General features: G+C 34.2%; 1 protein-coding gene across 7 annotated transcripts in view; it reads right to left on the minus strand.

The window, feature by feature from the left end:
- Positions 1 to 11,634: 11,634 nt before the first annotated feature.
- The window catches only part of LOC115224313 (mitochondrial proton/calcium exchanger protein), a 106,239-nt gene continuing 100,870 nt past the window's right edge, over positions 11,635 to 17,003 (minus strand). For all 7 annotated transcript variants that reach the window (XM_029795172.2, XM_036511572.1, XM_036511559.1 and 4 more), the window contains 2 exons: positions 15,950 to 16,091; positions 11,635 to 12,718 (listed from right to left, as the gene is read on the minus strand). In XM_029795172.2, the coding sequence (XP_029651032.1) occupies positions 12,497 to 12,718; positions 15,950 to 16,091 (364 nt within the window). In that variant the 3' untranslated portion in view covers positions 11,635 to 12,496. The remainder of the gene's footprint in view (positions 12,719 to 15,949; positions 16,092 to 17,003) is intronic.

Here is a 17,003-nt window from a genome sequence, read left to right on the forward strand (position 1 = left end):
CATTCTCGCTCACAACATCATAAGCGGAAAGTGTAACCTCTCGAAAGAGCTGTTCTTCACTCCTGCTCCAGAGCGTCGGCTGCGGGGTCATTCCGAAAAGCTCTACCTGCGACGATTTCATCTCAATCGAAGGAGAGGAGCTTTCTCCGTCCGGGTTGCGGATCCGTGGAACAAGCTGCCAGACGAGATGGTGAAGATGCCGACGACCGCTTTGTTCAAGTGTTCTCCCTTCAAGTTCAAGTGTTCAAGTGTTCTCCCTTGACCTCAAGTGGCCTGAACTCTTTACATGAACACCACCCTGTCCCCCTACATGGCCTTGCTATTTGCTTTTAGCCAAAAATTAACTAACTAACTTGCTTGGAATAAAACAGTTGATTGTATTCTTGCAAGACATGCCAAGTCTGTTCTTTCAAAGATTTCGTATGAAATATTGTGCAGTGTCAAAAGACCTCAAATACTATGTATATATATTCTGTTAGTGAAAAGCTAGAATAGAAAGAGAAATATGGCCACAGAAATAAAAAAAAATTACAATTTAGAGCGATAAATCAATCGGTATATAAACATGAAGTAATAGACAATAGACCAGTGTTGTAAATAAAACTTCCTGCAGTCCCTGAGACATTTTCACCGGCTAAATGTTATTTTCTTAATAAACTAGACAAATATTTTCTTAAACCTAAAATCAAATTAGAATCTAATCATGTGATGAATAGCAAAATCTACTCTGTTTTCTGTCGTTTGTTAACCATTGTTTTTCGTGCTCACCTGAATGAACTGTAGTAAAAGGTAAAGATTGCGTGACATTAACGTTTTCCTTTGAAGCTAACGCATTAAAATCCAATATTCGGTGATGTGAACAAGTTAAGAATACAAACAAGTCATATCATCCGAATTCCAGACATTATCTACACAATGTTAATAACAAAATCTGTATCAAATACTCAGCAGATCCTTAAGCAAATCTTTATATTTTATCACAAATATTGGTTTCAAATTTTGGCACAATACCAGCAATTTTGGGGTATGAGGTAAGTCGATTACATAGACCGTAGTACTCAACTGGTCCTAATTTTATCGACACTGAAAGGATGAAAGGCAAAGTGGACCTCGGTGGAATTTGAACTCAAAACATGTAGACCGACGAAATGCCGCTAAGTATGCGTGCTAACGAGTCTGTCAGCTTGCCACCCTATTTAACAACCAATCAATTTTACTGAATTTTCTTAATAAATCAGCTACGTATTCTATTGAATCTAATGTTAAATAAAATTAGTAAAGTTTTCTCCCTTTTTATCTTTTATTAACATCTGGATTTTATCTAATCTCCTATTTTTGCTATTTAGAATCTTACGACTGATAAATCAGCTCAAATAAATATTCAAAATTAATCAGACATTAGTTATTTTCTCTACAAACCCTACAAAATGCTTCTAAATAAGTTTTATAAAAACAAATCAAATAATTATTCCAATAATAATAATAAAGACCTGAATATAATTAATTGTACATGTAGAGATAAGACTAAATGTAATTTGGATGATGTAGTATATAAATGTGTAGTGACTTTGATTGATGATAATAATAGGAATAGTTATAATTCAAATGCGATTTATATAGGGGTCGATTTCTAATAAAATCAAATTAAGGGTGGCTCAACACATGAATTCTTTTAAGAATAGAAATTTAATTAATTTTACTGGCCTTAGTAAATATATTTGGGAACTAAAATCTAAACGTATTACGTACAAATTAAATTGGGAGATTGTTTGTAAGGCAAAAACTTATCGAATAGGTAGTAATTTTTGTTTATTATGTACTAATGAATTTAAAGAGATATTATTAACTAATAATAAAAAATTTGTTAACTTCCTAGATGAGCGAAAAATTAAATGCAGACGTAAGTTAAAATACTTATATGTTCAGCTAATTTGTATATATATATATATATATATATATATATATATATATATATATATATATATATATATATATATAAACCCTATTTTATGTTAATAATTGTTGTAGTTATAATTTGTAGTAGTATAATATGTATAAATTAGCACGAGATTATATAATGTATATTACATAATTAGAATAAAATTAAACTTAGATGTTTATAAAATAAATAAATAAATAAATAAATAAATATGGATTAAATTATAGAAATTATGTGTTTTACGTTTTTTAGTTTGAAATTATTTAGACTTTAAAGTTTTCCAGTAAATGGTATATCACAGTTAGTTTTTTTCTTATTCAAACAGCTAAAATATATTTTGTCTTTTCAACAGCTTAAATACATATTTCTATCTATCTATTTATTCTATAATTTTTACTTACGCCATGTTTTCACGCGATAAATTTCTTATAAACGATAAATTTCTTATAAACGCTAAGTTCTACATATTATGTTTAAAATTTTAGTTAACAGAATTTCTTCGATAAGATTAATTATGTTTTTATTTTAAGTAAAACTGTTAAATTTTATTCTATTATTAATTGCTAAAACACGTATTTTTCTATATTTATTAGTTAATTTATAAGTTAAGATACGTACATTATTATTATTATTATTATTATTATTATTATTAATTATTATTATTATAGACCTGATAAGTGACTATATTTTTTAATAGAATTAATTTTAGATCGACTTAGTTTTATTCGAATTGATTTTATTATTATTATCTATTTGAAAATATACCCACGAAACGCGCGTAGTCTATTTACTGTTTATTGTTTATGTACTTTATTGATTTTTAGAATAATGTCTTCTATAGTATATTTAACTTTTTCTATACGGTGTGAATAATGACTTTCACTATTGAATTACTTAATTCAATAGTGTTTTTAGTCGTGATTTTTTGTTTGCTTGTTTGCCCATGGACAAGATATCTCAAGATGGATTCGGATGAAACTTTCAGGGATGTCTGGCCTCATGACTGACGCGAACTGGTTAGATTTGGGAATCGATCCGGTACCGGACAAGGATTCTGGATTATTTTCCGGCTTTTAACTTAATTTTTGAGAGCGGTCGGGTTCATTTTTAGTATTCTCGTTTTTGAGAGCAGTCGAATTTATTGTAGATATTCTTATTTTAAAAATCATCTCTGGCTAATCGTTGAGAGGACGTTGCTGTTGCTTTGGTGGAGGTTTATTATTATTATTATTATTATTATTATTATTATTATTATTATTATTATTATTATTATCATTATTATCATTATTATTATTATTATTATTATTATTATTATTATTATCATTATTATTATTATTGTTATTATTATTATTATCATTATCATCATCATTATTATTATTATTATATTATTATATTATTATCATTATTATCATTATTATTATATCATTATTATTATTATTATTATTATTATCATTATTATTATCATTATATCATTATTATTATTATTATTATTATTATTATTATCATCATCATTATTATCATTATTATTATCATTATTATTATTATTATCATTATTATTATCATTATTATCATCATCATTATTATTATTATTATTATTATTATTATCATCATTATTATCATTATTATTATCATTATTATCATTATTATCATCATCATTATTATTATTATCATTATTGTTATCATTATTATCATTATTATTATCATTATTATTATTATTATTATTATTATTATTATTTTTATTGTCATCATCATCATCATTATTATTATTATTATTATTATTATTGTTATTATTATTATTATTATTATTATTATTATTATTATTTATTATTATTATTATTCCAATCTATATTACCACAGTCAGTTAATTATTGAATCTATTCTATTCATTATCAGTCCAGCTACTCCAGCAATATTTATAACGATGATAAATAATTATTCTTTAAACAATGTACCACAAGTGTATCACACAAACATTAATTGACAATCTAAATAAAATATCAACAAACTTGATGCCAGACATGGAAATTTTCATTTCAATTCAAATCACTATCCAAACAAAAAACAGCGAACAAATCTCTTTATTAATTCATTAATTCATTCAGAAGTAATCATCACAATTCTTTATTCGCTGTCAAAACAAACGTCGACACATATAAGCAACGAAGTAAAACGTTTAAACCACGAGAATACTCTTTCTGTTTAACTCTTTTACTTGTTTTAGTCATTTGACTGCGGCCATGCTGGAGCACCGCCTTTTAGTCGAGCAAATCGACCACAGGACTTATTCTTTGTAAGCCTAGTACTTATTCTATCGGTCTCTTTTAGCCGAACCGCTAAGTTACGGGGACGTAAACACACCAGCATCGGTTGTCAAGCGATGTTGGGGGGACAAACGCAGACACACCAACACACACACACACACACACACACACACACACGCATATATATATATATATATTAGCTCCTACATGCAATTTTTTCTCTCCTTGTTTTTTTTTCTGTGTATCTTTCTGTCGATGAGCGTAGGCTCGAAACGTAAAAGACTTTTTCTATTTCTATTCCTGAGCGCCATACTAATACATTTGTTTGTTTGTACTCCACCTGCCTTCGTCTTTTGTTTATTTTCGTAAACTTTCCCTTTATACATATATACGACGGGCTTCTTTCAGTTTCCGTCTACCAAATCCACTCCCAAGGCTGTGGTCGGCCCGTGGCTATAGTAGAAGACACTTGCCCAAGGTGCCACGCGGTGGGACTGAACCCGGAACCATGTGGTTGGTAAGCAAGCTACTTACCACACAGCCACTCCTGTGCCTATGGTTGCCTATAACGACAAATAACGCGAACGTTCTTAGCGATTCGTTGGCCTAGAGCTATGATTCTCTGGTGCTTTGTACTCATTTTCTTTCAAACGCGAATATTCTGTAGAAGCGGTTCTAATTGTAACTTTAGACGATTTTTAACTGTTGGAAATGATCATGGTAATTTCCATTGACGTTTGAAATTCTGTCTTTTTGTTATAGTTAGTTGTAAGGTGTTAGAGATAAGTGGATAGTAAGGCACGAAGAAAACTCAGCATTTAAGTTCTACAGACGGAGGGACATCAACACATCCAGTTATACACGGACCAAAGATCTAACCCGAATGCTTGCAACAGTGAGCCACTTCGGAGTCACTTATTGTGTAATTATGAATGAAAAAAAAAAGCGCCAATCTCAATCTTATTCTATGGTTTTCGCTGTAGACTATTGAAAAGAATATCTCGCGATAAAAATTAACTACTTTACACACTACTCGATCGATTGCAGTTGTCTGTTTGAATACCACGAAAATTCGAAAAGTAATTTATTGAGTGAAAAACCATATAAAGATAATATCCAGCATCAATCCTGGAAGAGGAAAAAACTGTCTGTGTCATGCATCATTTAGCAGTTGCTTTCATGGTTAGCCACTGCTACCATAGTATATAATATTTACAGCCGGAAATTTTTAACAGCTGAAACAACATTAGTATCTACAGCAACAAAAGCTACAAATTAATTTCAATGTCGTCGATAGATTCGATGCGATTAGTCAGATAATATCGACATGTTTTTATATTCCAGATGTACAAGTTAAGAAGCCATCTCTGTAGATATAAATTCTTTTACAAGACAGTACCAGCATTGTGCTATTAAAAAGTCGGAAGATATACGGAGGTTGTGAGTTCCGGTCTTATCCTGAGCAGATCATATAGATCAGTGGTTTTCAACCAGGGTTCCGCCAGTACAGTGCAGGGGTTCCGCAAGAAGTTACAAAACTGCTAAAATCGGCAGTAATTTTTAAGTCTCCTGTGCAGATATTGCATAAGACTATTAAATTATTGCACAGGGGTTAGAATCTCAATCCACTTTCTCATAAGCAATATCTGAAGTCGCTAAAGATGCAATAATTTGAATTTCTTTTGATTTAGTAGTTCAGTGTATGAAAATGTGGGTAAATTAGAACTGGTTGTTGTAGCTGTAATTGTTGTCGCAAAATTGGCTGCTGACCCGGTCATCAACTGTGGGTTGAATTAAGGAGTGTGTGATGCTGGGTTAGTTGTTATTGTTGTTGTTGTGGTGCTCGTGGTGGCGAAGGCGGTGCTGGTGATTGTCCTTGTTGCTGTTGAAAAGTATGTGAAGAATTGTTGCTGTAGTTAGAGATTTATGGTAGTAAACACATCACTATACACACACACATATGTATATATGAACAGAGACGGACATTAAGTCATTTTATTTCTACTAGTCAGAGAGGATTATTATTCGCGAAAAAGGAAAGAAAATTTTTGAAATTTCCCCAAATATACATTCAGAAAGTATTTTTCAGGTGGGGACTTTAACTGAATAATTTTTCTTACTCTTTGAACAAAGTTTATACTGAAATTATTTTGTGTTTAACTAAAAAAGCATAACTTTGAAGAAATTGAAAAAAAAAATGCTTGAAAATCGATTGCAAGTTGCGAAAACTACAACGGAAAATGTGTTGCATATGATAAGCTTAGATTCTCGACCCCATGTCGAATTTATCGATTTTTTTCAGAACTGGGGGAACTTTTCAAAATTTTCGCTGCGTTAGTTTTGAATTATGACATTGGGCTATGTGTGTGTCAAGTTTCATCAGAATCGGTTGAAAGCCGTGGTCAGGGTGAGGGTACAACCTGACAGACACACAGACAGACAAACTGCCTTTTATATATAGAGAGAGATGGATATTCTAATTGGCATCATGCAAAAGAAAAAAATCAAAGGTTTAAATGAGCACGCAAACTCCGCATCCCATATCCAAGCTATGGTAACATGGAAGGAACGCCAAAAGCGTTTATCCACAGCAACATCCGTGTCTTCAATCTTTCAAAATGATCAGTTGAGCAAAAACCGTTATTAAATCAGTTCCATTGTTGATATTGTTCATTTTCTTTGTGCAAACGAATTGCCTTTTCCAGGAAACGAAAATGAAGTTTTTCAGGATCTTTATTCGGAAGATGATACGTAGCCTCGTGGTCTTTTTAAGAAACTATTCCAGTATACATTAGAGAAAGACTCAAAGCTAATAGAATGTTACAGCACGATTCAAAAAAATGCGACCTCCACCTCAGCAGCAATGCAAAACGAAATCATTGAATTGTTGAGAAGTCGCACTGTCAGCCTCGTGGTCGATGTTTATTTGAAATTATATAAAAATAATGTTTAAAGAATGGCTGTTATCTCTAGCATGTAGAAAGACCTTTTAGGCTTAACTTTGTGCTTGTTGAAAATCATTTTTTTAAATATTGAAGTCGATACATTCGACTAATAATTCTTCGAGGTGATGCCCCAGCATGGCCTCAGTTTAGTGATTGCAACAAGTAAAAGGAAAATAAAAACGAAATATATCAGAAGTTTCGACCAGGTCAGTCGTCAAGAAATGTGATAAAAAGGAAAAAAAGAAAAAACGAAAAGGTAACCGAAAGATATATAAGCATTGGGCTTTTATCCACTTTCACACTTTATGTAGGGGCTTTTGTCCGTACCCCTGTTCAGCACCCCCCCCCCCAGTTGCAATCGGCTGGCTACGTGGGTGGATAGAGGGTATATCAGCCGAAACGTTGCGTTAACAAAAAAGATGAGGACAAATATCCGTCGAATGTAAACAATGTAGTACTTATTTTATTAATACCGAAAAGATGAAAAGCAAAGTCAACCTCGGCGATATTTGAACACAGAACATAAAAACAGGCGAAATGCGGCTGCTACGCATTTTATCTATATTTACAGCTCAGCCATCTCATAGCCTCGAACTTAATAACCACTATTTACTATCGTTGCCTGATTTTCGGGTTACAAATAAAATGTATTTTGAAACAAGTATAACGGATATCCTAGATTAAAGAGATTAACAACAGTACAGTCGACTCAGAAAATTAAGGAACTGACGTAAAAGCTAATGAGCGTCGAATCTAAGTCGCTGCCACTTGCACTACTAACTCAAGACCTTCATTGGTTTGTTTCAGTTTAAATGAGTTACGTAGAATTAATGGTTATATCCTAGAATATTGCAGTTAGGCGAACAGTTTAGAATAATATTACAAAGTGCATAATATTAATTCATACAAATGAACTTAATAAAATCGAAGATAAATAAATGATTGATTGCCTTGATGTAATCAAACCGTTAAGCTATGACAATTCAAGGGGAATAACTTGTACACGACTCACTCCTATAGTAGTTTTGTTCCTTGACTTTCAGTGGTGTATTGTAAGTTTTTTTTCTTCTTTTTGGGGTGTCTGTTAGCCAATAGCATGAGACAAAGAGATTGTCTAGAGTTCCATATCAAGTTAAGTGAACTTTTAACTCTCAAACTTTGAAATTGTCTCCCACCTGTCATTCAGTCAAGTGGACTCATAAAAGTTTCATAACAAATCAAGTATATAGGCGCAGGAGTGGCTGTGTGGTAAGTAGCTTGCTTACCAGCCACATGGTTCCGGGTTCAGTCCCACTGCGTGGCACCTTGGGCAAGTGTCTTCTGCTATAGCCCCGGGCCGACCAATGCCTTGTGAGTGGATTTGGTAGACGGAAACTGAAAGAAGCCCGTCGTATATATGTATATATATATATATATATATGCGTGTGTGTGTTTGTGTCTGTGTTTGTCCCCCTAGCATTGCTTGACAACCGATGCTGGTGTGTTTATGTCCCCGTTACTTAGCGGTTTGGCAAAAGAGACCGATAGAATAAGTACTGGGCTTACAAAGGAATAAGTCCCGGGGTCGAGTTGCTCGATTAAAGGCAGTGCTCCAGCATGGCCACAGTCAAATGACTGAAACAAGTAAAAGAGTAAAGAGTATACGAGTCTGGGCTGAAAACTTCATAGGCTAACTATGCAAAAGCTGTGAAATCTTGCAGGCAATAATGCATTAATTTCAACTCTTATTAATAATTACGTTGTTTCTTTCCAGATAAACTGATGCCTAACTGTTCAAATAAGACTTCAAAAGTAATTAGTAGCGACTTCACTTGAAAATGGGACAAAATTTAGCATCCATGGTGTTATCAATTATCTACAGAAAAACGGTTTAGCTCCCAAGGACATTAATGCTGACATGGTTGCCAAATTAGGAGATGACACTCAAGCTTTATCAATAGTGCAAAAGTGGGCAACTGAATTTAGGAGCGGTTGGGAGAGTCTTGAAGATGACTCGAGGTCTGGACGTCCTGAAACTGCCGCTACCGAGGAAAACAGCGATCATATTCACTACATAGTGATGTATGAGAGGCAATCTTTATATATAAAAGAGAGGTTGTGTGCTGTCTGTCTCCTACGATTTAGATTCCTAACTACTCCCACATTTTGCGGTGCAGTTTAACCAAAACCGGGTATCTTAAAGTTGTGATTCATATCGAGCCCCTCTGGGTATTAGCGCGCGTCTACAATGAGTCTACGATTTTAAAAAAAAAATTACCACCATTTTTTCGCTATCATATAAGGGAAGTAACTCTCTAAAAATGTCTACGATGAGTCAACGATTTAAAAAAAAATTTACCATCATTTTTTTCCATTTTTAATGCATTTTTTTGCTATAACTCTCTAAAAATGCTTATATAGTTATTTCCCTTACAAACCTGAGCGACGCCGGGCGATACTGCTAGTTCACTATAAATCAAATAGCCAATGCTATTAGCATATCCTGCGAAGGTCGTTCCATCCTCAGTTTTTGGGGGATGCAAAAGGCATTGTTTATTGACTATCTTCAAAAGGGCCATACCATCAATGGAGAGTACCATGTCAACTTGTTGAGGCAGTTACAAAAGATGATCAAGACCAAATGCTCAGGAAAACTAATGAAAGGGATTTTGTTTCATCAGGACAATGCTCCAGCACACAAATCTTTGGTTTCATTGGCTCTGGCCTCATCTGATTTTCCCAACATGTGCTGGTGGCACGTAAAATGCACCAATCCAATCGTGGCCGATGCCAGCCTCGCCTGGCACCTGTGCAGGTGGCACGTAAAAAGCACCCACTACACTCACGGAGTGGTTGGCGTTAGGAAGGGCATCCAGCTGTAGAAACACTGCCAGATCAGACTGGAGCCTAGTGCAGCCTTCTGGCTTCCCAGACCCCAGTTGAACCGTCCAACCCATGCTAGCATGGAGAACGGACGTTAAACGATGATGATGATGATGATAATGATGAAAAAACACTTGGCTGGGAACCAGTATTGCTGTGATGATGACGTCATGTCTGCTGTTGATGACTTTTTTTTTACCAACAAAAACGAAATTTCTTCACCAATAGGATCCAAGCACTGCAATACCAATGGAAAAAGTAAGCCTCAAGGGGGACTATGTTTAAAAATAAACCTCATTTGGACACATTCCATGAGAGTATTTTGGTCAGCCTACGAACTTTTTAGCTGACCCTTATATCCATCCTCATTCAGGTTGCATCACTTGAACATTTTTTCTTTTGTATTTTGTCGTGTATTTCTTCCCCTGATAATTTAGTTTATTATTTGTTTTTGTGCTTCTTACTATATTTTATCAACTTTGATATTATTAACATAATGGTCCCCTGTAGCTGTTTCATTTCAGTTACACTGCTTATAACTTTGAACATGTATAAACACTGAAGCATCTGATTTTGCCTCTCATATTCTTGTGAAATTAACCAAGGCACACGTACAGTTGTAAGAACCAACTGTTGAATAAATGTTCGAATTCACAAACATATTCCATGTAAAAGTAAAAGAAATATTGGTAAAAGAAAATAGTGTAGTGAAAAATACTCAAAGCCTGTTGGCTGATATTTTTAATACTGATTTTTTTTTAACACTTGATAAATGAATTATCAGTAATATACTATGAAGTATGTAAAGAGTATTTAAGAGTATTTAAGAGTATTTAAAGACCAGTCTTTAGTTCTCATTTCATGTAATAAATTAGATGAGATTCATGATATTCGTGAGAGTCTCAAAAGTATAAGCAAGTGTAGATATGAAAATTTGTGTTAAATAAACAGGAGGCAAATATAAAGGAAAAGATTGGAAAATATGGATGTAGGTTACTATTTTCCTGAAAAATATTTTCTAATAAATAAAAAATAAAAAATAATAAATAGATAAAATTTGCTTTGTATCTTGTACCAAATAACATTATTAATGTTCAAAAGAAAATATTGCATCATTGTCTTTCTTTTGTTTCTACAAAAAAAAAATGTGTGTATATAAATATAGGCGCAGGAGTGGCTGTGTGGTAAGTAGCTTGCTAACCAACCACATAGTTCCGGGTTCAGTCCCATTGCGTGGCATCTTGGGCAAGTGTCTTCTGCTATAGCCTCGGGCCGACCAATGCCTTGTGAGTGGATTTGGTAGACGGAAACTGAAAGAAGCCTGTCGTATATATGTATATATATATATATATGTATGTGTGTGTGTGTTTGTGTGTCTGTGTTTGTCCCTCTAGCATTGCTTGACAACCGATGCTGGTGTGTTTACGTCCCCGTCACTTAGCGGTTTGGCAAAAGAGACCAACAGAATAAGTCCCGGGGTCGATTTGCTCGACTAAAGGCGGTGCTCCAGCATGGCCGCAGTCAAATGACTGAAACAAGTAAAAAAATAAATAAAACAAAATAAAACTGAGATTACATTTTTCATCAAAAAAAATACTTTGAAAAGAAATGAACAAGAACAATAAAATAACTTGGATTTTTCTTTTTATTTCCCATATAATGGGATATACTTTCAATAAACAAATTCCATTAGGATTATTAGCAATAAGTAACAGTATCAACAAAGACACAGCTATTTATTTATACCGATAGCCAGAAGAGTCAACCTCAATTCATTCTCAAAGACAATTCTTTGTATCATGAGAGTGTCAACAAAAACAACCTATGCAATGTTTCTGTAGAAAACACCAGTAGGCATAGGCATGAGAAATACAGACCATCTTTAACAAAAGCCAACAACTCCAGAACAATGTATAGCAGTGGTAGTGTGAATACTAAATGGTCAAAGCATTCTTCCTACAAAATGCAGATGGAACATTGCGTAGTGTCAGGATGATTTTTAAATCAAATATTTTACAATTCTACCCAGTGTCAGTGTTAAGAATTATGTTAATAAGGTATGGGGTAAAAAAGATGGCTAAAGTTAAGGAATTACAATGGTGCACACCTCTTCTGTTATTTTCTAAAGTGGAGTTAATTGGCTTTCAACTTCCGGTGAAGACTGACAAATAGTGTCGGCCTAAGCCAGGTTTCTCCAATCTGTGACTCGGGGGCAATATGTTGGTCGTGAAGGAGGTGTTGTACGACCCTTGGGTTCTCTTGCTATTTGCATTCCTACCATGTTTTGAAAACGAGGACCACAGTAAATGAAATAAATCCCATACACAGATGGAAAGAATTGTTAAATGACACTGACACTAAATCAGTTATAGCAGCCCACGAGGAATAAAAGATGAAAATGACAATCATACGTAGATGCTACTTATTTCTGAAGACATTTGCTACCCCATGTGTTTGCTTCTATATGTTCTTTTCTTTATTTTTCAAAATTAATTGTTTTGTTGCTGGGCTTTCTTTGGGGGCTGCTCTTCTTCAGTCATAAACATATCATCAATTGGTTGCTGCATTTTACTCCGTTCTTTATCTTTTGCCAATTTTTCCATCATTTTTTCTTCTTCCTCCAAGAAGCTTTCCTTTTTGAGAAGATCAAGGACCTCTGTCACTTGTGATGGAGTCAATTTCAGATTGTCTCGGGTTAAATGCTCAATTGTCTGCGAAAAATAACAAAAAAATTTTAGTCAACCTTTGTCAAACTGTAAAGATAAACGTTTATTGCCTACATACACATAGGTGTATATGTCAGTAACTGGTTGCAAGACAGGTGACTTAAAATGATAAATCGTCTTAAAACGTTTATTAGTTTATATCTGTATGCTAAGGGCAACAAATCAATTCTGTGGTTGGACCAATTATTTTGCTTATATATATATATATATATATATATATACTTTTATATTATATTGATATAATATAATATAAATCAATATAATATAAATGAATATTTTCAAAGAGGAAGAATTTACGGATTTTTTCTCTAACGAGGTTTTTCACGCTGACTACTGATAATTTCTTTTAAAGATTTTATCCTCAATTGTTAAATTATATATATATATATTAGAAGGTTTTGAGATGATGTACAGGTATTATATATTAGAAGAAATGAGGTACTCAGAAATCTGGATGGTTTTATATTTATTAGTATGTTACATGTTTTTATAAATTATATATCATATATTAGCGCTTTTGTCCACTCTAGTAGAATCTTCAAATTGAAGACTTCACTAGAATGGACGAAAGCGCTAATATATCTTTATATATAAAAGTGAGGTTGTGTGCTGTCTGTCTCCTACGATTTAGATTCCTAACTACTCCCACATTTTGCGGTGCAGTTTAACCAAGGTATCTTATAGTCGTGATTCATATCGAGCCCTTCTGGGTATTAGCGCGCGTCTACAATGAGTCTACGATTTTAAAAAAAATTTACCATCATTTTTTTCCCATTTTAATGCATTTTTTCGCTATTATATAAGGGAAGTAACTCTCTAAAAATGTCTATTATGAGTCAACGATTTAAAAAAGAATTTACCATCATTTTTTTCCCATTTTAATGCATTTTTTTGCTATTTTTTGGCTATAACTCTCTAAAAATGCTTATATAGTTATTTCCCTTACAAACCTGAGCAACGCCGGGCGATACTGCTAGTGATATATAATTATAAAAACATGTAACATACTAATAAATATCTGTAAATATAAAACCAACCAGATTTCTGAGTACCTCAGTTCTTCTAATCATCATCATCATCATCGTTTAACGTCCGCTTTCCATGCTAGCATGGGTCGGACGATTTTGACTGAGGGCTGGCGAGCCAGATGGCTGCACCAGGCTCCAATCTTGATCTGGCAGAGGATGCCCTTCCTAACGCCAATCACTCCGAGAGTGTAGTGGGTGCTTTTTATGTGCCACCGGCACGTAAACATATATATATATATATATATATAATATATATATATATACTTTTATATTATATTGATATAATATAATATAAATCAATATAATATAAATGAATATTTTCAAAGAGGAAGAATTTACGGATTTTTTCTCTAACGAGGTTTTTCACGCTGACTACTGATAATTTCTTTTAAAGATTTTATCCTCAATTGTTAAATTAATATATATATATATTAGAAGGTTTTGAGATGATGTACAGGTATTATATATTAGAAGAAATGAGGTACTCAGAAATCTGGATGGTTTTATATTTATTAGTATGTTACATGTTTTTATAAATTATATATCATATATTAGCGCTTTTGTCCACTCTAGTAGAATCTTCAAATTGAAGACTTCACTAGAATGGACGAAAGCGCTAATATATCTTTATATATAAAAGTGAGGTTGTGTGCTGTCTGTCTCCTACGATTTAGATTCCTAACTACTCCCACATTTTGCGGTGCAGTTTAACCAAGGTATCTTATAGTCGTGATTCATATCGAGCCCTTCTGGGTATTAGCGCGCGTCTACAATGAGTCTACGATTTTAAAAAAAATTTACCATCATTTTTTTCCCATTTTAATGCATTTTTTCGCTATTATATAAGGGAAGTAACTCTCTAAAAATGTCTATTATGAGTCAACGATTTAAAAAAGAATTTACCATCATTTTTTCCCATTTTTAATGCATTTTTTTGCTATTTTTTGGCTATAACTCTCTAAAAATGCTTATATAGTTATTTCCCTTACAAACCTGAGCAACGCCGGGCGATACTGCTAGTGATATATAATTTATAAAAACATGTAACATACTAATAAATATCTGTAAATATAAAACCAACCAGATTTCTGAGTACCTCAGTTCTTCTAATCATCATCATCATCATCGTTTAACGTCCGCTTTCCATGCTAGCATGGGTCGGACGATTTTGACTGAGGGCTGGCGAGCCAGATGGCTGCACCAGGCTCCAATCTTGATCTGGCAGAGGATGCCCTTCCTAACGCCAATCACTCCGAGAGTGTAGTGGGTGCTTTTTATGTGCCACCGGCACGTAAACATATATATATATATATATATATATATATATATAGGAAGGAAGGAAGCACTCCGTCGGTTACGACGACGAGGGTTCCGGTTGATCCGAATCAACGGAACAGCATGCTCGTGAAATTAACGTGTAAGTGGCTGAGCACTCCACAGACACGTGCACCCTTAACGTAGTTCTCGGAGATATTCAGCGTGACACAGAGAGTGACAAGGCCGGCCCCTTGAAATACAGGTACAACAGAAACAGGAAGTAAGAGTGAGAGAAAGTTGTGGTGAAAGAGTACAGCAGGGATCATCACCATCCCTGCCGGAGCCTTGTGGGGCTTTTTAGGTGTTTTCGCTCAATAAACACTCACAACGCCCGGTCTGGGAATCGAAACCGCGAGTCCGCTGCCCTAACCACTGGGCCATTGCACCTCCCGTATATATATATATATATATAAGCACAGGGAATCTACAAACAAATTAGTAATAAATCTAATTATTTAACGATGTAGATTTTCTAGGCTGATTGTTAATACTGCATTTTACTGCAAGTAGAAATGATTTAAAGGTTTATCATAGAACAAGATACATCTTGTGATTTTATAATTACAACAAATATTGTATCCCTAATCCTAGACAGAGTTTTAACCCTTCCATTATCTGATGAAATTCAGTCTTTCTTTCAATTAACTTTTAAAATAATGAAGAATTCAGTAAAATAATTTTGTCACTTAAAGTTGATATGTGAAACATAAATATGAAGTTTTGAAGGAAGGTTTTAATTTAAATCTTTTTAAAACACAAATTTTCTATCAGAGGATTAAGGGTATTCATAGGCAGATTAGTATCAAAAGAGTTACATAGTTTACAATAAGAATATATATCTCCTAATGAATAACGCTTATCACAGGTTTACCTTTAGAGCCAGTGAGATGTCAACTTTGCCATCTTTGTCTTCATCAAGCACCTCAACAATCATCTGTGCACGTGTCTCATCAGGTACCTTCTGCAGTCTTTTCAGAGCCAGAACAATTTCATTAATGCTGATTAGATTGTCTCTATATAAACAATAGACAGAGAAAAGAACATATAAATGACATCGAATACTATGCAACATTTTCAGACAAGAATATGAAGAATAGGTTTGCTGAGATTATTTGCACCATGTATTTATCCCATGATGGTTCTGTTAGAGGTCTGTTGTTCTTTATTCCATCTCAAATGGCAGAGTGGCAATATTGTCATCATCATCATCACTTTTTAGTATGTATTTTTTCCATGGTGGCATGAGTTTAGATGAGGCTCCTTGAGGCCGTATTTTACAGCTGAACGACTTCCAATATACCAACTTTTACTTGTTTATCAAATAAGTTTTTCCACTTTTTTTTGTTTTTCACATCAAACCTCCAAACATCACTTCTACTCAAACATAACCAATGTGGGAAAACACACACATACACACACACCTTCTAGATTGAATATTCATATTAGGGCTGCCATTAGTCAAAATCAATCATGTACCTTCCCATATATGTACAGACATGGGTAAAATTTTTTGAAGAAGACTGGCAGTTGTTCATGCATGCAAGTCTCCTCTCTCCATGCCATTCACGTTTATCATCATCATCATCATTTAGCGTCCGCTTTCCATGCTAGCATGGGTTGGACGGTTCAACTGGGGTCTGTGAAGCCAGAAAGCTGCATTAGGCCCAATCTGATCTGGCAGTGTTTCTACGGCTGGATGTCCTTCCTAACACCAACCACTCCGTGAGTGTAGTGGGTGCTTTTTATGTGCCAGACGAAGCTGGCAAACGGCCACAGTCGGATGGTGCTTTTTACATGCCACCAGCACGGGGGCCAGGCGAGGCTGGCAACGGCCACGATCGGATGGTGCTTTTTACGTGCCAGGTGAGGCTGGCAACGGCCATGAACGGATGGTGCTTTACTTGCCACCGGCACAGGGGCCAGGC

The sequence above is a fragment of the Octopus sinensis genome, linkage group LG2, assembly GCF_006345805.1.
Source record: "Octopus sinensis linkage group LG2, ASM634580v1, whole genome shotgun sequence".
Lineage (NCBI taxonomy): Eukaryota > Metazoa > Mollusca > Cephalopoda > Octopoda > Octopodidae > Octopus > Octopus sinensis.